The sequence below is a fragment of the Trachemys scripta genome, chromosome 3 (assembly GCF_013100865.1).
Source record: "Trachemys scripta elegans isolate TJP31775 chromosome 3, CAS_Tse_1.0, whole genome shotgun sequence".
Lineage (NCBI taxonomy): Eukaryota > Metazoa > Chordata > Testudines > Emydidae > Trachemys > Trachemys scripta.
In genome coordinates this window covers 74,816,539-74,839,896 of record NC_048300.1, presented here as the reverse complement: position 1 = coordinate 74,839,896, position 23,358 = coordinate 74,816,539, and the positions used below count along the sequence as shown (strand labels likewise).

The window sequence follows — 23,358 nt, the reverse complement described above, 5'->3', positions numbered from 1 at the left end:
TATACATTTAAATTAAACCAGGTTAATTTTCATCTTCTACCTACTACATAAGAAGGCATCTACCTGCCTTTTGGTTAAAATACATTTTAGGCTACATGTTAGGTTCTTTATCAGTAAATCCTGATAAACTTTTTTTAAAAGTACTTTTTAAAGGGAGGCTGGGATTCTCAAAGGAGCTTAAGGGAGTCATCCTCCTGAAATTCAACCTACTTAGACTCCTTTGAAAATCCCAGCCTGTGTTTCTACCAGCCAGAAGTTTCATACAGAACGAAACCCACCGTCAAAAGAGAAAAAAGCATGAAGTTAAACTGAAGTTTTCCTCCCAATTGATCACTTATATGGACACAAAACATTTACACCAATTATTTGCTATAAAAAACAGTCTAAGAGCTGTCATTTTAGAAAGAATTTTGGATTTTTAGCCCTGAGAATTCAGAAAGCGAGACATGCTTTGGTGTTCCAACGCACAAGTAGTTCCATACCTGAAGGCATAATTTGCTCATCAAGCTGCTTATAAACTGAGCTGCAATTCAAGTAAAATAACAGGAATCTATTCTATAAAAGCTGTTTTTTCAGTTAGCTGACCTGTAACTCCAAAGTAATGGCTGAACACACATTTCAGGAGGCAGGGAAGTTCTGCCAAACTAATTTTTAGGGAAGAGTAAACCTTCAGAATTTCCAAATGAATTTGGCAACAATTTTAGCCTAATTAATGATAAATGAAAGAAAGAGCTTGCAACATCTCTGATCATAAGAAAAACAGTTTTTGGAAAACTAATTTTCTATTGATACCACAACTTTTCTGATTATATTCACCAAAATCAAACCGTGACCCCATTTTTTGGTATCCTCTAAAGGGATAACTAAAAAATGACTGACTATTGAAATGTCACACTTTGTATTATAAACTTCTTCAAGCACTGTGTGCTTTGCTAAATTAGTAATACTACTACTGTGATAAGTGCTATATAAAAATCAAAGCTCCATAAATAGATGTTTGAAAGAAAATTCTTAAAAACAATTATGAATATTTGAAATGTGGCTGTGAGGCAAAAAGTAGAAAATTCTGTTCAGAATTTAGCTTTGTGCTCATGATTTGCATGCATTTATTAAACTGCATACTTCTTGTGTTATAAGAATTTACAAATTCATCTGCTGAACAAGGTGAAGACTAATCTCAAAAATCCTAATTGCTTGCAAGTATGTGCAGAAAGCTGTTTAGCTCCAAACTAAAAGTACGACACAACACATTTGTATATCCACAAATATGTAAGTCCAGAGTATGTAATTTATAAATTCTGTTAGTGCATGCTATGGATTTTGTAAACTGTGCAACCTCAATAAATTCATATTTTTTTCCTTTCCTAAACGGAGACTGGGAAAAAAATAAAGAAGGAAATTAAATGCACAAAACTACTAGTGCTAATGCAACACTGAAGTTGCAAATCAAGCATTCAATTCAGCAAATTCCAAAAGTTTAAATTTTTTCTGCAATATTGTATTTTCTAGTCCTGTTTCCTTTCTTAAATGCAAATACTTTTTTATTAAGCATTAACAAAACAATACCATGAACTACATAGGATTGTGCAATGTAACAAGGTTAACATTGTATAAAAATCTTTAATTTTACAAATTTGACTGTAAGACATTAAGCTTGTTATATCACTAACTCTGGTGTTTGCATTTAGGAGCTATTAATTCATAAAGATTAACTGAACTTACTTTTGGATGCAGGTGCCTTAAGGTAATCTTCCACGAGAGTATGTACATATACACTTAATGAAGTTCTTTCTTGATGCTCAGCATGGCAGTTTATGGACTTTCTGAAGCATCTGTCATGAGTATACAGCCAATCACAAAGCTAAATGAAATAAACGTTACTATTAAAACACTTCTGCCAACTTAGGTTATACAGAAGAAAACAAGTAATCTGACACAACTCAATACACTTAAAATCTCTCGAAGTGTGTGTGTTGGTGTATGTATTAATACACTTTTGAGACATATGTAGAAAAAGGAAGAAACCTACAGTATTTAAAAAAAAAAAATCCTGTGCTTGTTTAAGCTTTTGATACTCATAACAAGAGTAGAACAGATGCTGAGCATAGTCATTACTTCATTAACCTGCTGTGCCATCGCATGCAGCTATATCTACTTATTCAGCCAGAATGTTCTGAAGTCTAAAGATTACTTCTTCCATGTTTTTTCATTTAAATTTCTAATTCTGTGGCTGAATGTACCCCTTAAAGGTTGTGATATACGTGTATTTTGAGAGTTAAAATTCACAATGGAAAGCAAAAAATTAATCTTACATGCAAATTTGTCTTCTTTGGGAATGGAGTTCTGTTATTCTTGTAAATGCTGGGTTTTGCCACACACACGAAAATCAGAGGCAATTCTCATGCAATTTTTTGGCACCCAAATACTGGCCCTTTAAGAGGCTCCCAGACACCCACTGCCTCAGAAAATACTTCCAAAACTATGAAAAAGGAAAGACACATACAGCAGATAATCATTCTGAAGAGAAGGCAAATTTAAAGGTAAGACAAAACAGTTTATTGCTCCAGCAAACAAATACTATATCCACTAAGAAGGGTGGATAAAAATCAATGATTTAAAAAAAATATACATAAAAAAAAATCTGATTTTTTTTATTTAAATCGGATTTTTTTGATAAAATGCTTTTTGAGGAAAAAACCTATTAAGATACATTATAGCTCAAAGATATCTCATTATGGAATAGGGATTATAAATTCTAATTCTGAGTCTGAGTACATTCATGTAATGTTTAAGAAAAGTTTTGAAAAAGAGTTCCAATAGTTCATGGATTAGGGACCCAATCTTACGGAGTTCCAGGGGCTTCTGTATAGATTATTTAGGTTAATCTTTCTATTTACCCAATGGGACTCAGTGCTCACTCTAGAAGAGAGCATCAGAGATGCTTAGTTTTGCAGTTCTCAAACTGTGGATTTGTGTCTCCGGAGATAACATGCTTGTTAACAGCAAAAATGTTTTAAAATACATAAATAATATATAGAGGTGAGAAATAGACCGCAACTCTATTGTCCTTCTGCAAATTTGTGTATACAGTCAATCCCTTACCTCTCTCTAAAAGTGCAAAGTTTCAAAAAGTTCAACGAATAGACGATTGTTGGGGGCGGAATAAATCTGGACAGGGAGAAGTCTCGAGATAAATGTGAGTAGGGAGGGACAGACAGTAGAAACAAAAGTGGAACTGTTTGAGCAGCATATTCCAGAAGTCTGGAGGTCTTTCTGAGTGTAGCCTTCATTGATTTGAGATCTACCATACCATTCTCTCACTATAATGGCAGCAGGCTGTAAAAGAGGCCCCATTTGGGAATATTTTAATGAAGTTCCTCTACCTGTGGGTAAGACAGGCATGCATGCAAAATGCAAACAGTGCAACAAAGAAATGCAGGGCCTGGTTGCCCAAATGAAACAATATCACGAGAAGTGTTCCTTCTCAGGAGGAAGCTGCACTGAAGATGATGAAAGGAACGTCTGAACATGCAGGATTTTCAGGTTGGTAAACCTTTTAATTTCATACTTCTTTCTTAAGGCCTGCCTGTCTTCCTTCTGGACTATTCTTGAATTCTCATGTTTGAGCAAAAAAATGTAGTGGTTACTCTATGGTACTAGCATTTTAAATGCAGTTGTGATTAAAAAAATAAATAGCTGAAATAGGCAGATCTTCCTTTTCCAATTTCCACCTTTAAAGAAGTACGGAGTGTCAGTGAATGCAATGAGTAATACTAAATGAGCAGTATGGTAATAATAATTAAATAACTGCATTGACTTATTTTGTTTAGGAGAATCCAGCCTCAACATACAGGATTCTGAAGACTATCCACCTTCAATATCACCACCATTTTCTATATCTGTTATCTGCCAATTATAGCGTTTCAGTTTCATCATGTATGTCACACAGCCACAGTATATCACCTGTAGCAAAAAGAAAAAAATATCTCCATCATCCAGAAACAACCACAGATAAGTTTGTGATAACCATCAGTTTACAAAAAGAGGTAATTGATGAAAAAATTGCCCGGTTTGTTTATGCAACAAACTCCCCTTTCCGTATGATTGAGAACCCACACGTCATTAACATGGTTCAGTCATCAAGACCAGAATACAGTCCACGCAACAGAGCAGATGTCGCAGGAAAATTGCTGGATAAAATGTATGAAAGAGAAATTGAATAGTGTGCAAAAGGTCTAGAGGGTGAAATTGTTAACCTGAGTCTTGATGGGTGGAGGAATGTCCGCAATGATCCTGTTGTATGTGCTTGTGTAACAACAGAAGAAGGGAATGTCTTCCTTACAGAAACAATCAATAAAATCAGGAAATGCACACACAGCAGAATACTTACACGTGGCAGTAAAAGCTATAACAAACTGTGAAAAAAAATGTAAATGTCTGTTACGCAGCTTGGTCACAGACAATGCTGCAAATGTATCCAAGATGAGAAGAAATTATTTAGAAGAGAGTCCCAAGCTAATAACATACGGTTGCAGTGCTCATCTGCTGCACCTCCTAGCCAAAGACTTCAGTGTTCTAGAAATAAAGGCTAATGTTGTTGAAACTGCAAAATACTTCCGTAACAGCCACTTTGCAGCAGCTGCTCTGAAAAATGTGGGAGGAACCAAGCTAATTCTCCCACCAGACACGTGATGGAACTCAGTAGTGGACTGTTTTGAGCACTATATCAAGAACTGGCCTAACCTGATGAGAGTTTGTGAACAAAAGCGTGAAAAAATAGATGACACTGTCACAGCCAAAGTTCTCAACATTGGGCTTAAGAGAAATGTTGAACACATGCTGAGTACCCTGAAGCCTATTTCTGTAGCCTTGAACAAAATGCAGGGAAATAGCTGTTTTATTGCTGACGCTGTTGAAATTCGGAAGGAACAGAGTGAGCTCTTAAAAAGAGAAATATGCAGTGACAGAGTTAAATTACAAGTATTAAAAAATGAATGGGACAAGCACTATCTCCAGCTCATTTTCTTACAAATATTCTCAATACTCAGTAGCAGGGTCAAACCTTAACTGATGAAGAAGAGTTGGCTATGACATGGACATCCAGCAATTATCCCTCCATAATGCCAACTATAATAAACTTCAGAGCTAAGGGTGAATTATTCAAGAAATACATGTTTGCTGATGTTTTAAAGAAAGTCACACCAGTGAACTGGTGGAAGTCACTTAAGCACTTGATTCAGAGACTGTTGAAGTGATAATCTCACTTTTAACAGCAGTAGCTTCTTCTGCCAGTGTAGAAAGTAAATTTTCTTCCTTTGGACTAATTCATTCCAAATTGAGAAATTGTTTGGGACCTGAAAAAGCAGGAAAGCTTGTTTTTCTTTTCCAGATTATGAACAAACAGGAAAATGAATGTGAAGATGACCTGAGTTACCTGCAGAAGCCAATATTTTAAGTTTCTCATGTTGACCTGGCTGACACAATCTATTTAATTTTTTTTTAATATTTCCATGTAACTATTTTAGTTAAAAATGATTTTAACAAAAACAAACCTGATTTTAAAAAACTTTAATGTTTAAATAAATTCAAAAATTCATATGCTTGTTTTGTTAAAATATTATGTTTGCTGTTAAAGAAAAAAATCCAGAATACATAACGTTGTTGTTTTAGTTAAATAAAACAATGTAAGTGTCTGTCTGGTGACGTTCTCCTCCTAATACTGCTTGGCAAGAAAATCCTCCAAATATTAATGATTAACCTATTGAATTGGAGATAGTTCACCTCCCAATGACTTCATAAATATCTGCTTCAATTACCTTTGATAAATGAAATAACCAATCATTCATTTTCTGATGTAAAACTCATCTGAAAAGTTTTCAAAATAAATCACTTTAAAAATGTATAGTGTGTACCTTCTAAAAACAAAACCTACATCTACCTCTAAGTTGTGAAGAATATGTATTAAGGTTATAACAACCCACAAGAATGCACTTCTATGTAGAAATCCATGATTAAATCGAGTCTTCCTGACTAGTGATTTAAATCATGATTTAAATCAAATCCACCCTGGTGCTAACTTTGTAATTTCTGAAAAACAGCAAGTAGTAGGGGGAAAAGTGGGGGAGGAAAGTACCTACAATGAAGAAAAGAAAAAACATGTAATACAGGAATAACTGCTTGAAGGGCAGCTTCAGCCAAGGATATTACATCCATCTTGTATCGTTAATAAAAGCAGAGGGAAATGCCCAACTCGTGGCTCTGAATATCTCATAAGAAGTCCTGCTTCACTTTCTCTCCATGAAGTTACCACTGATCTAATGCAGTGAGCATAGATCTCTGATAGAAAAGATTACAGACACCAGTACAGGCTCCCCAAACTGTTGCCTTAATTTCCAAGGGAATGGCAAGGAAGAAAGCAGGCTGGCACTGTGGATGCCTGGAAGTCTTTTGTAGAACAAGTATTTGGGCACCAAAAGTGTGCATGAAAGAACTGATTCTGATTAGCACTAGGATAGGGCTAAACACAAAAGTTACAAATTAGCTCATGTTCTCTCTCTGGAGAATGCTGTGGCAAAGCAGGGCATACAAATCCGGTACGAGCTCAGCTCCAGGTCTTATGCTGCTTTGAAGTGCAACAGAAGCTCTGCCCTCAGGAGAAAGCTGCTCTTGTGCAGAATTCAGGTGCTCTGCAGGAGAAAAGAAAAAAAACAACCTTCCCCTTCTTCCTTACCGTCTCACACAATGGAGGTACCTATTAACATCTTCTGACTAATTATCTGCTGGATAGCAGGTTGAGGGTTAAAATTAATCCCCTCCTTAGTGTTACATGTTACAAGGTACAGATACAAAGCATAAATCAACTAGCACTCAGTGCCAGAAGCGCCAGATGTGCCAGTGCAAAAGGGACTGAAAATTACTTCACATGCATATATTAGAGAATTAAAACATTAGCTATAACTAATACCAATAGATCAGAACAGTCTATTCCAGAACATTTTGATTAACACAAAACCAGCAGCAGTTTCAATTCTCACCTCCATCCATAGTATAGTCCCTCTGCTTAAAGACTCCTCTGGTCTAAGAGACATGAGAAAACTTGAAATCTCTGGAAGTGACACTTTCTCCTAAAGACATTATTTAAGGTTCATTAGTCCCCAACACACACACACTCACATACCCACGTAATATTTTAGTGTGAAACTGAGACGAGTTTGCTTTCATCTGGCAAATGTTTCAATAAGAAAATCATCTTTTCCCTCCCACCCCCAATTTATTACCACAGGGATATAAATTTTCCAGAAATATTCATTTTTGCCTTTTTTCAGGACACACACACAGTTCATTTTCCTACAGTCTGATGTACCCATATAGAGATGTACACTGAAGGCGAATGAATGGCTTGAAGCGAGGTATTCACTGATGGCTTTTTTTTTTTTTTTAAGTGAGGGGTAGGGTGTGTAAATGGACAACCTTAGTTATATTAATTTTAGATATTTAGAAGCCCCTGACTAATTCTTCTGTTTCTGCCTTTTCACAGGAAGCCCTGCTCAGGTCAGCTCATGGTCAGCCACAGCAAAATCTGAGACAGCAAAGAGAAAAGGTAAGCAGCTGTATTAGCAGACAAAAGAAAATGGGGTGGAGAATACAAAAGAGAACCTTTCATGTGGCTATCAGGCATAAGCAAGAGTACTGTGCACTCCCCTTTCATTCAGTCACAAACACCTCCATTCTCACTGATGATCATATGACATCCTTATGGCAACTATAGCAATTGCTTATGTGGAAATACATTAGGAAAGAAAGTAATTTTAGATTATTCTAAAAGAGATTTAGCAGATTTAAAAAAAAAAAAAAGAGCCAGCAACTATATGATAGTAAGTTCTCCAAATACCACTGGTTGGGAATTGCTACTTTGCAGGAAATTATTATTAACCTACCACCGTAGCTGTTAGGTGATAAGCAAACAACAATGTATTCGTATTATTGATTAGTAGTAGTCTTCACCATGTGCTATGCATTGTCCTAGCAAGAAGACATCCCCTACCCCAAAGAGTTTATAATCTAAGAAAGCAAGACACACGTGAATGGAGGGAAAGAGGGATACAATCAAAAATATGTATTTATATCATGTAGGTTTTATATACATTATATACATCAGGGTCTTTTTTTTTAAATTAAAACATATAAATTGAACTCAATTACACCATCAGCCTATCCGCTGTTAGATGGCCAATGTCTTGTAGGCTTCACAAAAGAAATGAGGCCTGAGGAGAGGGCTTTGTTCAAGGCGAACACACACACATTGCTGGTATAAATGAAAAAGGCAGAGAAACATTTATCAGAGGGTGAACAACAGGCAGTCAGGACTAGCATCACTTGATGGAAGAGGCAGGAAGCTAATGCTATCAGAGACAAGAGTAGATAAGGAACAGGAGCAGAGTCTTTAAGGTGGAGAGAAGCCGTTTCTACTTACATTTGGATTTCTTTTAAGTGTAACATTAACTCTGGATTTCCTGGGTTTCTATTGCCCTTTTTATTTATTTATTTATAACAATTACAACATAGCTGTAATACTTTATCCTTAAATTACTAATATGTATTCAGTCTTAACTGCAGTTAAATATATAGTTTTTATCCAGGAATTCTATTGAATTACATCAATCAAGATAAAAGCATGATCCTTGTTTGAGGTCAAGTTTGAAGTTTAAGAAGAAAGTTTTCTGAGCTATCCAAAGCATCAAAATCATTTGAAAATTTTTGAACCACATTTTATAGCTTAAAAGTGCCTAGACAAACTCTTGTGATGTTATAGAGGAGAAAGAGAGGAAGGATTTCCTTCTGATTCAACACCGAGCATGAAAAATTTCAGTCCCATAAAATAATTTGAGAATTAGACAACTTATATTCAAGATTCTAAAATGAAAGTGATATTTTAACCTGACTATAAAGTCATCATGCTAACATTACAAATATTGTTTTAAAATCTTTTATGTCATTTTGAAAGTCTCTTTAATATTAATTTTTAATTGTTAAATAAGTGTTTATATGGCACCTAGCACAACAGGATCTTGGATCCATGTTTCTAGGCATTGCAATAATACAAATATTATCAATAAAGTACTGCAAATGAAATGCTGAATAAAAAAGGATCAAGTTGTTTCATATGAAAAATAAAGTTAAAAGAATTATTAGTATTAGCATACAGACCTACATCACTCAAGCACATTTTTAAAATGGACATTGCCAAAACTACAAATTCAGTAAAATCAGCTGCTCAAGTTCTATTTGGCAGCACTTACATATTGCATTATCATCTCTGAAAAATAAAACATTACACTAGAAAAAAAAAGAACTTACCACATCTGTCAAATGCATAGCTGTTTGCAGAAGAAAACACTGAGCAGCTCCCCGCAACAAAATTTGATGTGTGATCATAGTGCACTGCAGGACATCTCTGCAAATGGATAAATATGCACCTTAAATTATAAACAGATTAAGTAGCTCTTAAAATACATATTTACCAACTATATTTTAACTGTAGTGATCAATATATTAAGAGTGCAGGAGCATTCAGAATGTGCGCTGCACTTTCTAAATATACAAGATGATATAATTCCTCCCCTGAAGAGCATACAATCGAAAACAAGTGGGGTTATGATTCTAAATAAACACAAAAAACTTTTGTTCAGTGACAATTAAGGTTGCATAAGGACAAAACCCACCAACTCAAAATCTGAAAAGCCTGGAAATGAAAAGGTAAGGGCCTCTATTCCATGTCACATTCACATTGCCTATAACGCTGTTGGTAAAACACTCCAACAATTCAGAAGGCTTTCATTCACTTACATCTCTCTAACAGATATCGAAAAGTAATATGTACCCAGAGTTCATTAAATTCTCACTCTATCACAAAACCTTAACAGTGATCTCAGATGCTCCTGTATCACCAGATTGGCACATCTGCCTGTCATACATTCCATGCATTTGGGAAATTACTCCCTTAACATTGCTGAGGTCATCGATAAGATTTTGTGCTAGAATTCAAAGTTGATTATGTTGCGATGAGCATTGGTTTTCAGTATCTGTTGGAGACAAAAGCAAAAGCCTTACAGACTGATGGAGTGTATTATTAAGTGTTATAGGCAATGTGAATGCCAGATACTTTTCCCTTAGTTTTTCATTTTCATGTGTTTCAGATTTTGAGTTGGTTGAGTGTGTCCTGACACAACTCTAACCGTCACTAAACTACATTTTTTGTGTTTGTTTCCAGTTCTTTTTATACAAGGTTGGTGTACCTCAGTTAGTAGGTTCCAGGATCAAGCAAGGAAGAGGAGCTGACAAATGACTGAAATGTAAAATATCTGTATTTTGACACACATCCTGAATACCCGCAGTTCCTGCACAAAGTGAGTAACCTCTTCTTCTTTGAGTAGTGTCCCTATGGGTGCGCCACTTCAGATTACTTCCAAGCAATATCCCTAGATGGAAGAGGGAGGTTTGAAACAGTCCAGAACTGAAGACAGTACGGTAGAACCAAGTGCCGCATCGGATCTGACCGCATGGATCAGAGAGTAATGTTTCAAAAACATATGTACTAAAACCCATGTAGCGGCCCTGCATACTTTAGATACAGGTACATTCTTTGTTAATGCTGTAGATAGTGCCTACAATCTGGCTAAATGTGCTATCATCCTTTGGAGCGGATGAACACCTGCAGCATCATAACAAGTGATAATACATCTAGATATCATCCTGACAGTCTCTGAGTAAAGCTCAAGAACCATGCAGATCTATCCGTGAAGGAAATGAAGAGCCTAGGTGACTTCCTAAATTGCTTGGCCCTATCTAAGTAGAAGATCAATGCCCTTCTAACATCTAGGGTATGTAAACCTGATTCCTGTAGAGAACTATGTGGCTTTGGGAATAACATTGGTAGCTGAATGGATTAAGGTGAAATTCCGATATAACCTTAGGTGAGAATTTAGGGTGTGGATGTAAAGAGACCTTGTCCTTAAAGAATGTCGGGGGAAAGGGGGGGGTAAGGATCTGCCATCAAGGCTCCAATCTGCCAGACCCTATGGGCCAACGTAATGGCTACTAAAAATGCTGTCTTCATAGATAAATGCAACAGAGAACAGGTTGCCATTGGTTTGAATGGTGGTTTCCTAAGGTAACTGAGTAGCAGGTTGAGGTCCCAGGTCAGGGTAGGGTCTTTAATCTGCGGGTTGTCACTTCTCAGACCCTTAATAAACGAAGACGAAACCAGATGAGCAAATATGAAGAAACCATCTACCAGAGAATGAACGGCTGATATTGCAGTCAAATGGACCTTAATAGAACTGATAACCCAAATTTCCATAGATCCAAAAGACAATCTAGGATGACTGAAAGTAGCACCAAATCAGGCAGGAGGGAGTGACAACAACACTAATAGAAGAATCTCTTCTATTTCTTCAGGTAAGTAGTGCAGGTTGATCTCTTTCTACTAACACTTGTACTTCCATAGAGCAAGAGGATTCTAACCACGTGAACTATCGGAGGTGGAGAACCACTGGTTGGGATGAAGCACAAAACCCGCATCCTGTGACAGGTAACGAGGAATGGTTGGGAGCCTGAACGAGAACTGACACATACATGTAGAAGGTAAGGGTGCCAACCGTCTCTTAGCCAGGTTGCACTGTAAGGATAATTCTGGTTGTGCCCTGTCTGATCTTGTTCATCACTCTTAGTATCAGCAGCATTGGAGAAACGCATAGAAGAGAACTTTCTTCCAAGATAGAAGAAGGGCATCTCCCAAGGACTGGTGGCCCAGACCCCCTCCTGAGCAGAAAAGAGGACATGTCCTGTTCCTGGAGGTGGTGAAGACATCCACTTCTGGCAGTCCCCATTTTTGGAATATGCTGTGAACTTGGGTTCTAGATCCCATTCGTAATCCTGTGAGAAGCGTATGCTGAGGAAATTGGCTATGATGGTCTGAATGCCTGAGAGGTAGACCACTGATATTTGGATTTAATGAACCATGCACCAATTCCATAATTTCATGGCTTCAGCACACAAGGAGGGGGATCTTGCTTGTTGATATAGAATGCATGACCTTGATTGATTTGCCCATGATGAAGGGTAGGAAATGAAAGCAAGAATTCCTGACAGTCCTATTCTCCAACAGATTGACGTGGAGACTGGTTTCTTGAGTTCTCCATTTGCCCTGAGTCGTGAGGGTATGGAGATGGCCTCCCCATCCCAATAGTGATAAAGTCACTGATGGGGCTGCACTACAGAAAGGAATGCCTGCACAGACATTGAGTTGATCCTCCCATAGTCTAAGGAGTTCCTCACATCGTAAAGGAACTGTCACCTGTCTGCCCAAGGTATGTCTGACTGGAGAACAGGTCATTCTGAGCCAACCCTGGAGGCGGTGGATACACAGCTTTGTGTGATCATTCACAAAGGTGCAAGCTGCCATGTGTCCCAGCTACTGAAGACAGTTCCTCATAGGTGATACGTAGGGGAGCATGCGGGGTTAAGTGCCCCACCTCCAGATTTCTGCTTGGCTTGCCGGGGTGCGAGGAGGGGACTCTGTCCTCCACTGCACTGCCCCCTGGCATGCTCAGCCCCTGTCCCTGACAACTGGGCCCAGGCAGGTAGCAGAAGGGGCAGGACCAGCCACTTCTCACACCGGCTGCTCTAGGTCACTGCTCTGTGCAGAGCAGCAGCTGCCTGAGAGAGAGCCTGGCTGGGGAGGTGATGGCGGCAGCAGGCTGCCCCCCACCTTGGCCCAGTTGCCAGGGACAGGGGCCGAGTGAACTGGAAACCAGCAATCTGGAAAATTGTTGTTGATGGGCAACCCAGTATGGTCATTGGCAGGGCCTGTAGTACAGAAGTGGGGATGACATGCAGGGTTGGTTCCACCACCCTCAATGAGTCCAATCTTCCCTATGACTTTCAAAGAACGTGTTTCTGAAGGAACATGTTAGAGAACCATGAACAGAAATAGAGGAGACTGACTGGAAGTCACTTTCATCCTCCTCCATCTCATCCAATGGAGGAGCACATGTAGAACACAGTAGAGTCCTGTAGTCCAGCCAACAGTAGTCTAGAGATCGGGATCTTAGTACCGAGAGATTCTCAGTACCCACCAGGAGCAGGGACTCCGGTTCATCTGTTATTGAGAAGTCCTTAGTATATCTGAACTCCTGTGGTACTGACGCAGTATTCAAGGCCACAGTCACTGAAGCTGATGATTGATGTACTGAAGTAGATGTCAATGGTGTCTAGCTGAGGATTCCACATGCATGGGTTCTGACAGCTATGCTGAACTTGGTGGTGCCAGTCCCAAGTGTCTATGCTTCCCCTCCTTACTGATAGAAGGTACCCAGACCCTACTGGAGCCATGTCTCTCCTTCATGCTCTGGGACTTTACGGTCCCACTAGTACTGGAGGAGGAGTCCTTCAACTCAATGGTACCAAGTCAAGAGGTTGAAGCTTCAGAGATTGTGGATCTCATCTGGACTTTTTGGAGCTGGCTCCTTAAGCCCACTCTTTTTGGATGCCTTCCCCATCGGGGGGGGGAGGGGGAGGGCACGGAGGAGTTGGAGGGTGGCTCCTGACCTAACTCAGAAGCTGGCCAAAGGAAGTGATCCTCCATTAGCAGTCTGCTTTTAATCTCCCTGTTTTTCCTTGCCCTGGACTTGAGGGTCAGGCAGAAGTTTAACTCCCCCAAGCAATGGAAACACTTTAAGCCCATCACTCACAAGTACAGGAGAGACATCATCTGAAACCTGGAGAGCCAGGCATTCCCTGCTACAAAAAAAACCAAACAAACCAAAAAACCTCTCTCTGAGGGGAAAGAGGAGTTAGATCAAGGGTTTGTGTGGCACACGCACACCTGAAGTGAAGCACCCTTAGGGACACTATTTGAAGAATCCAGGGTTCTATTGCTGACTCTGGGTGAAGCATGAAGCTGAGTGGTTAGAGACTGAATGTGATTTGATTATCCTATCTGAAAGGCAATGCAGCCAAATAGCTAAAATCTGCGTCTACCACATTAGAATCCTATTCCTGCTATTAACTTGTTTGCCTAATGCAGTGGCAGCTCTTAATCGTCTACATTCTAGGATCCACATTCATGCCTTTGGTCAACAGTAAGAGTGGGGACCTGCATGAGGCCCATGGTTGTCTCTTGCCCAGCTCACAAAATTTCTCCTTGGTTAAAAGGGTATTTGGTGGGTGGATAGGCTGATTGACCTTCCTCTGTCTCTCTCACCTACCCACAGATGATTTCATCAGAATGGAAGTATTACATCATCAGTGCTAAATATGGTGGGTTCATCCTGGTGCATTTCTTTTTCCATTTATGGAGGAAAAAGTGAAAAGTCATGACAACCACAAGCACTATGTATTTGTAATTGATATTGTATTAATCAGCACATACGGAGCAGCACATGGAGCAAAGCAAAGAGCCCAATGTCTTAGATGTCCTGCAAAAGAGAATCCAAGAAAGATGAAACAATCCATTGAAAAACTTCAAAAGGGGGATTATTTTGGAATTATTATTCTCTCTGAATCAACCCAATTTTCAAACCAACATGAAAAATTCAAATTGTACTCAAAATTTACAATCTAGGTTTTGGCCATGTTAATAAAAGTTTAAAGTGCCTGTTGAAATGAAAACTGATTTCACCTTAACTATAAATTCATGACCAATGCCTCCGTAATTAATGATTATGTAATATTGCCATGAGTACTGCAAAAGAACCTTCTAATGTTAAGCACATAGGTTATAGGCACTATCACCCACTGAAGAGCTCTCCAATTAAATAAAGTTTTCCCTAAAAACTAAAAATTGCAGTCTATGAGTTAATTCACCCCCACTGGATGGGTAAGAATTGGAGTGCAAACTGTATCGCCTCTAAGCGAGCGGACATAGCTTTACCCAAATTGGGGAATTCACCCCTAAAAGAGGGTAAGCACCATTTGAAATACTGCTTTCACTTGGAAGTTCACCAGAGGAGAGTAGCTTTACATTCCAGAGGGTTCTCCACAAGATCCTTAGTGGCAAAGGAAGCCAGGAAATACACTGAATTAGCACATCATTTTTGTGCCCTGACCATAACTCCTTCCCAGCCGGCGTCATGTGCTATGTGGGTTGTGGTAATTAGCTGCAAAAACGGTACTGTGTCAGGGCTTACAAAAGGGTTGTGCTTGCTGCCAATACCTCTCAAAGCAGACTTTCTGCCACTAGAGCTTGGCATATCCATTAGGGAACCAACCAAGACCAACATGGGAGAAAAATTTGCCACAAGGTTCACAATTTGTCCCTCACATTCACTTTAATTGTGTTCTTTAATCAGAATGCTATTGACTACACCTGTTTAATGCTGCTTAATTTACTACTGTACTTATATTCTTAGATACTAGGAATATGCAAAAGTGCTCACTTAACGAAGATGTCTCTTTACTGAGTCAAAGCCTCTGAAGAACACGAAAATTTGTATTAGTAAGTGTGCCGTGTAGTCATACCCATGTTGCTCCCAGCATATTAGAGAGACCAGGTGGATGAGGTAATATCTTTTATTGGACCAACTTCTGTTGTAAGAGAGAAGCTTTAGAGCTTTCACAGAGCTCTTCTTCAGGTCTGGGAAATTAAGGCATGTCAACACTAGCACTGTCCGCAAAACTTTTGTTGCTCAGGGTGTGTGTGGGGGGGGGGGGGGGGGGGAACACCTACCTCAAGCGACATAGTTTTGCCAGCATAAACACCAGTCAACACACTCTCCCGTCAACATAGCTACCGCCATTGGTTGAGCTGGTTTTATTATGTCGACGGGAGAGCGCTCTCCCATCAGTGTAATGCAGCTACTTGAGCAACCTTATGTGTTGGTACAGCTGTGCCACTGTAAGCTTGTAAGTGTAGACATGGCCTAACTCAAAGTGTCACTGCTAAATACAAGATCTGAACTGACTATGTGGTATAAGCAGTTAACACATATTTCAAGGGACCATTCAAGGTGAAGTGCCCCATTAAACACCTCTCCAGATACAGGGAGGAAAGGAAGAGTGGAGGGAGCAGCAGCTGGGAGAGGTTGTCAGTGGGTTCAGATTGTTGTAATAAGGTATAAATCCAGTGTTTCTATTCAGTCCATGATTTTTGGTGTCTAGCACAGCTATGAATTTAAGCTCCCAGGCTCATCTTTTGAAAGTGTTGTACAGGTTTCCTTTGCGGATAAGGACTGATATGTCAGATATAGAGTGATCGCTTTGTGAAAAGTGAAAGCTTTTCTATTGAACCATAGTTGAAGAGAGTGGGGAAGGATAGAGAAAAAAGTTTCTTTACAAGTTTAAGCTTTCAGTCTTTCTACTACATTTGATGATTTAAATTTTCCCAAAAAGAGTCAGACTCTGCTGTGCATTCCCCAGAATTGTTTTATTAGTCTCCCAGAACCTGTGCATAAGTAAGGGACATAAAACCGCTGAAGTGTGTTACCTTAGAGCATGAAGTCCTTCTGTACCCAATGCTTTACATGATGGGATGCAGGCCAGTGCCATAGACAGAAACAAAATGGGAACAGCACACCAGTGCCTACTTGTCATCTTCTGAATAAACTTTAACAGGAAACTACCTTTAAATAAGAGCAACCAGAAAAAATATATATATTTTGTAGGTCAGCTGAAATACAATATTGAAACTACTGTATTTTGAAAAAATATCTTAACTGATAAAGTAGCATTTTCAATGAAAAATTCCGTTCTGTATAGCCAGAATCCATTTCTTGTTCTTTTGAAAACATTTAAATGATGTAGGTGCAGAGAGAGTGAAAGAGTGGGTGCTTTCATGATGAAGATTCAGGGTCAGTTGCTTGAGCAAGAAAGCCAAAAATCAAGCTCTTAAATAGCAAGGATTGTCTACTACTATTTGGTTTCAATTTTAATATTTAATTTGGTTTTAAATTATCTATTTTATCATGATTTTCAGTTGTATATTTTAATTGATTATGCAGTGCTACAAGCTCTTCCCCAGAAAGGACAGTAGCTTTTCAGGAAAACTGAACTGCAGAAGCACAAGTGTAAGATACTTTTCCATTTACAATTACTGAAATACAACTTCCTAGAAAAGCTTATTGACTGTCCATTACTTCTTTTTTAACTATGTTACTGTGCTACAGGAAATTCAATATTTAATTTTTTTTTAAATGAAAGAATAAAAACTAGAGAAAACAAAATGGACCGCTTAACCGCTGAAAGATAAATTGCTTTCTAAAAATACTACATTTTGGCCCTTCCTCCTACCTCCCCCCCTTTTTCTTCCTCATTTCCCTTCTTTCCTCCCTCTTATCTCCTTTCCCTACCTCCTTTTTCCTCCCAACAGGTCAGCAAGGTTCCTCCTTCTCCTGAAAATATCTGCCATACATTTGTAACACTGTTTCAAAACTGAATTGGGAAAGAAGATTTACCATGTGCAAGCAAACAAGAGAAACTAAAAACTCTAATATACAACGCTTATTGTGGAGACGAGACCCAATGGACTGTAGGAAAGGACTTGGAGTAAGAGAAATGGCTCAATCCTAGGTTCTGATTTTGAAATATGATCTGTGTGATCCAAGAGCGAGACTGGGGCCCATCCCACTGAAATCAGTGAAAATTTTCTTGAAGTCACTGAAAGTATTTTCCAATTACTTCAATAGAAAGACTGAGCATGAATCATAAAATCATAAAAATGCAGGGCTGGAACAGAGCTCAAGAGGAGGAAAGTTATTCAGTGGGTTCTTAAGCACTTTTAAAGTATATTTTCTTTTGTTTGCTTTTGATTTATTTCGCCCTTCTCTTTCTTGTAAACTTCTGACGTTTTTGGTTCCTGCTAAAGGAAGCAAAAGGCTGAAACGCTGTCTGCATTGCTGGAAAACAGCTTGAAAATTCTGAACCCAAAACCACACAGAGCAAAAGGATTATCACAGAGAGAATTGTATGTTTGAAGTACTGTCACTGAAAAATAACTTTACAGCAACTATACAAATCCCTGCATTATGATTGACCACTAAGACTGTAATCCAGAATCATATGCTGCACAGCTGAGAAATAACCATATGATGTGTACACAGATCAGACATTTAGAACCAAAATTCCATCACTGAGAGGGAGGGGAAGGTTATTTCTCTATTGTTCTCAATGGGAATTGCTGGGTACGGAATATTTTTATAAGTCACAGAACTGGAACAGACCTCGAGAGGTCATCTAATCCAGTTCCCTGCTTTCATGGCAGGACTAAGTATTATCTAGACCAGAGGTTCTCAAACTGTGGTCTGCAAGCTCCATTCAGGTGGTCTGCGGATAGTTCCCTCTAAGGTGCACAGTCAGACACAAGAGAATGAAGGGCCACCCACCTAATTAGGTGCCTGGACCCTGGAGAAAACGCACATGTAAGGTGAAGTGGTGGCCTTGGGGGGGAATACTCAGTAGGTGGGAGGGGTCAGTGGGGTCAGAAGAGGGGGTGGGGGGAATTTGGGACGTGCAGGGCTGTGGCGGCCAGAGAAAGAGGCGACTTTCCCCAGCTCCAGGGCTGTGGCTGCTGGGGAAAGAGGGCCCTCCTTCCCAGCCTCAGCTCTGTGGCTGCTTTGGCGGGGGAAAGACCCCCCCCCCTCCTTCCCAGCCCCAGCTTGGGAGCTACCGCGCACATCCATCGCATTAGAAAGGTAAGACTACTGATATTAAAATATGAGTTGTGTGCTTTTATTTGTAGAACAAAAAAAGGTTAATGATTAAGTTTAGAGAGAGCGAGAGCACGCTTTTATCCAAAGCGCTTTACAATAGCTAGCTAACGGTACAAACAACATTTGGAAAGATCATTAAGTGGTCTGCCAAGACTGTCAGCAATTTTCAAGTGATCCGCAAAAAGAAAAGTTTGAGAACCACTGATCTAGACAATCCCTGATAGATGTTTGTCTAACCTGATCTTAAAAATCTCCAATGATGGAGATTCCACGACCTCCCTAGGCAATTTATTCCATGGCTTAACCACCCTGACAGTTAGGGAGTTTTTCCTAATGCCCAACCTAAACCGCCCTTGCTGCAATTTAAGCCCATTGCTTCTTGCCCTATCCTCAGAGATTAAGGAGAACAATTTTTCACCCTCCTCCTTGTAACAACCTTTTATGTACTTGAAAACTATTATGTCCCCCCTCAGTCTTCTCTTCTCCAGTTTAAACAAACCCAGTTTTCTCAATCTTCCCTCATAGGTCATGTTTTCTAGACCTTTAATAATGTTTGTTGCTCTTCTCTGGACTTTCTCCAATTTGTCCACATCTTTCCTGAAATGTGGTGCCCAGAACTGCACACAATACTCCATTTGAGGCCTAATCAGCGTGGAGTAGAACCGAAGAATTACTTCTGGTGTCTTGCTTACAGAGGTACTGAATCTCTGGAGGTCTTGTGCCTCTTCCATGGCACCAATGACAGTGATCAAGCTCTGGACTCAGACAATACAGGAGGAGCACTGTGGACCAATATTGACATGCCCAGTGCCCATTCCAAACTGACGGCTCCAAGAGAGGATGATTGCCACCTCCACAAGAATACACTTAAGCTTGGCCGCTCTCTCCTTTTTTGAGCAATGCTTATAACCTTTGTGACATTTGTTACTAACATGGGACTCCCCCAAGTGATCAAGGCAGCTGGGGTGCAGGTCGCTCACCGGCATTGGTTTGCTGAATGAACAACATGATTTAATCCCAGAGATTGAGGGACAGTTCCAGTACTGCTCCCAGTACCTAAAGCTGAACCCAGCAGTCTAAGACCTAAATCTGAAACTTATAACTAGCTAATTATCTTAACTACAGATTCCCTAAACTCTATGAAACTACGCTAAGCAAAACTGGGTATATTTTACGAAGAGTAAGAGAAGAATTTGGAACGATTGCAGCCTTACTACTGCAACAACCATAACAAGGAACTGAGAGGGGCCAGGGGCACCTCTACCCTTTATACCTGCACACAGCAGCACTGGATGCTCAAGCCACCCTAATAGGTACTGCTGAGGGGAAAAAAAATCTCCAGCATGCACTCACCTACAGTGGAATGGACATGTGCAGTCACTCAAAGAAGTACTATTGCTCTTCCAAATTTGGTGTCTGCCCTGGCTGACAAGTCAAAGGCATAATATTTCATGGAAGTCAATGGGTTACTCCACATTACTGCCTTTCAGTTTTAAGGGATTGGAAGATTTCTGAGGCAGGCAATAGCTGCAGGCTATGCTCTGGTGGCATGTTCCTTGATATGCTGTAGTTGGTTCAGGTAGGCACCCCAACCTGTCCCTGAAGCATCTGTGATAACAGTCGTAGTTGGGAGGGGACAGGGAATGACTCCTTTTTTACATACACACACTGGGTCCATTCCCCTCTATTCGGCATTGGTGAGGCCTCATCTGAGATACTGTGCCCAGTTTTGGGCCCCACACTACAAGAAGGATGTGAAAAAATTGGAAAGAGTCCAGCGGAGGGCAACAAAAATGATTAGGGGGCTGGAGCACATGACTTATGAGGAGAGACTGAGGGAACTGGGATTATTTAGTCTGCAGAAGAGAAGAATGGGGGGGGGGGATTTGATAGCTGCTTTCAACTACCTAAAGAGGGTTCCAAAGAGGATGGATCTAGACTGTTCTTGGTGGTAACAGATTACAGAATAAGGAGTAATGGTCTCATGTTGCAGTGTGGGAGGTTTAGGTTGGATATTGGGAAAAAGTTTTTCACTAGGAGGGTGGTGAAGCACTGGAATGGGTTACCTAGGGAGGTGGTGGAATCTCCTTCCTTAGAGGTTTTTAAGGTCAGGCTTGACAAAGCCCTGGCTGGGATGATTTAGTTGGGGATTGGTCCTGCTTTGAGCAGGGGGTGGGCTAGATGACCTCCTGAGGTCCCGTCCAACCCTGATATTCTATGATTCAGTCCTCAGATAGTATCTAGCAGGACTGGGGGTGCTACTGTGACCCTTTGGTACCTGTGGTATCTGGACAGGGTATACATGGACCTTAACGTAGCTGCATGGGCTGCAGGTGAAGTCTGGCAAGCAGCATACATACACACTAACATATGGCCTCAGAGCCCCAGACACACATGTATAATCATTGTTGGGTTTGACTTTACATTGTTTGCCATCGACTGGAGAGAGTGGAATCTCCCAGCGGGGGTAGCAGCCAGCCGGGAGCCCAGGAGGCAGCTGTGCTCCCAGCAGAGAACGGAGAGTCGGGGGGGAGGAGGGGGCGGGAAGAGCTGGTGTGCTGAGGGAGCTGAGAGCCCATGAAGCAACCAGGCTCCTGGCAGGGAGCTGCGAGCGGAGCTGAGAGATTGGGCTCTCAGCTCCCTACACTGCCCTAGGTCAGTGGAAGTGCTCCTGGTGAAGACGCACACCACTGATCAAAGGAGGGTAGTGTGGACGTGAACCACCACAGTAATTACTTCAGTTGCTGTAAGTCGATCTAATATAGGTTGACTTAAGTTTTTAGTGTAGATGTACCCTAAGTATACCTAGATCATCCATGACAAATGTTTTTCTAACCAGTTCCTAAAAATGTCCAGTGATTAGGATTCCACAACTACCCTTATAGTTAAAAAAAAATTCCTATTATCTAACCTAAATCTCCCTTGCTGCAGACTAAGCCAATTACTTCTTGTCCTACCCTCAATGGACATGGAAAACTATTGATCACCATCCTCTTTATAACAAACTTTTATATATTTGAAGATCATTACATCCTCCCACAGACTTCTCTTCTAAAGAGTAAACATGCCCAATTCTTTCAACCTTTCCTCATAGGTCATGTTTTCTTATTCTCTTATTTTTGTTGCTCTTCTCTGGACTCTCTCCAATTTGTCCACATCTTTAATCTAGCTGAGTCCTCACCAGTGCCATTACAGCAGAACAATTACCTCCCATCTCTTACATATGACACTCCTTTTAATATATCAGAAAGTGACATTTGCCTTTTATGCAACAGCATTACATTGTAGATGAACATTCGATTTATGATCCACTATTACCCCCAGATCCTTTCGGTGCCCGATTTCAACATGGGAGTTGTTGGTGCCTGATTTGATATTCTTGTTGAGGTCGGCATCTTTCCTTGGCACTGTCTTTTTTGCCACAGTCTTAAACGATGCTGACTGCTCAATGGGTCACTTGATAACACTGGTTTGTTCATTAGTAGGATTTTGGAACTTGTTTCATTTATGAACTGTTCCAAAAGGTGGAATTTCAGTCTTGTCTTGTGCGACTTGCACACCCATATTGATCATCTGTTTAGAATGTGCAATTCGCCCAGAGAACAGAGATACCAACTGTATCCATCCTTCAGAGGGAATAGTCCATTGCAGGATGGACAGGGCTTGAAGCCTGTAGGTTTCAAGTGCAACAACACGCTGATCAGAGCCGGCTCCAGGGTTTTTGCTGCTCCAAGCAGCGGGGAAAAAAAAAAAAAAAAAAAAAAAGGTGATCGCGATCAGCTCTACCCGCCGCTTCAGTCTTCAGCGGCAGGCCCTTTGCTCTGAGAGGGACCGAGGGACCCGCCGCCGAAGAGCCAGACGTGCCGCCCCTCTCCGTCGGCCGCCCCAAGCACCTGCTTGCTGGGCTGGTGCCTGGAGCCAGCCCTGATGTTGATGAACCCTGTTAGACTTGGTGGGGGGGGAGGGGTGTACAGAGAAGGGGCATATAGGGTCTGACCAGCAAAATTTGGTCCAGGTAGGTCAGCTCAGATCATGGCAGTTGAAAACAGGAGCTAAGAAATGGTTCTGAAGAAGTTAGTCTGAGCTACAAACTAGCAAGTTAGACACTCTTCCGGCTCTGTCTTGCTGGCACAGATAATAAAAGAGAACTGAAGAGACATTGCAACTGTTCTTCCTTTGATGCCCTCACATGGGAGTACAAGGAAGCACACGGCACATGCACAGTTCCAACAGATACACCTGCTCAAAAATTTGAGGTCTCATGTGCACTGGGCACACGGGTACCTACAGTGGGATCCACACTGACACATACTCAAAGAAGAAGAAATTTTTGTATGAACACATTTTAAAAAACACAGACAGACAGACTAAGGAGATTCAGTCTATGACTCGTGCAGTACACTAGCAGGGAGAGAACACACGGGTAAACATGTACATTAGATACTGGAAATGGATCCATGACCCTTACTTCCCTTATCTTTCGAAAGAAAAAATTAATTAAAACGTACTTCTTTCTTCTTCTGGAAGAAGTGTGAGGTAAGTAGACAAAAACTTCTGTAACTTCATCCCTAAAGGAGGACAAGCTCCTATCAACTGGCCTGGTGACCTGTTTGGTTAAAAACATAAAATTAACAATATGCACTTTATAAGAAGG

General features: G+C 40.4%; 1 protein-coding gene across 1 annotated transcript in view; it reads right to left on the bottom strand.

The window, feature by feature from the left end:
* TARBP1 (TAR (HIV-1) RNA binding protein 1) overlaps positions 1-23,358 on the bottom strand; it is a 116,504-nt gene that overhangs the window by 57,506 nt on the left and 35,640 nt on the right. The window contains exons 7-11 of the mRNA XM_034766873.1: positions 23,213-23,310; positions 16,484-16,619; positions 9,358-9,454; positions 7,035-7,124; positions 1,723-1,861 (exon numbers count right to left, since the gene is read on the bottom strand). Of these exons, the coding sequence (XP_034622764.1) occupies positions 1,723-1,861; positions 7,035-7,124; positions 9,358-9,454; positions 16,484-16,619; positions 23,213-23,310 (560 nt within the window). The remainder of the gene's footprint in view (positions 1-1,722; positions 1,862-7,034; positions 7,125-9,357; positions 9,455-16,483; positions 16,620-23,212; positions 23,311-23,358) is intronic.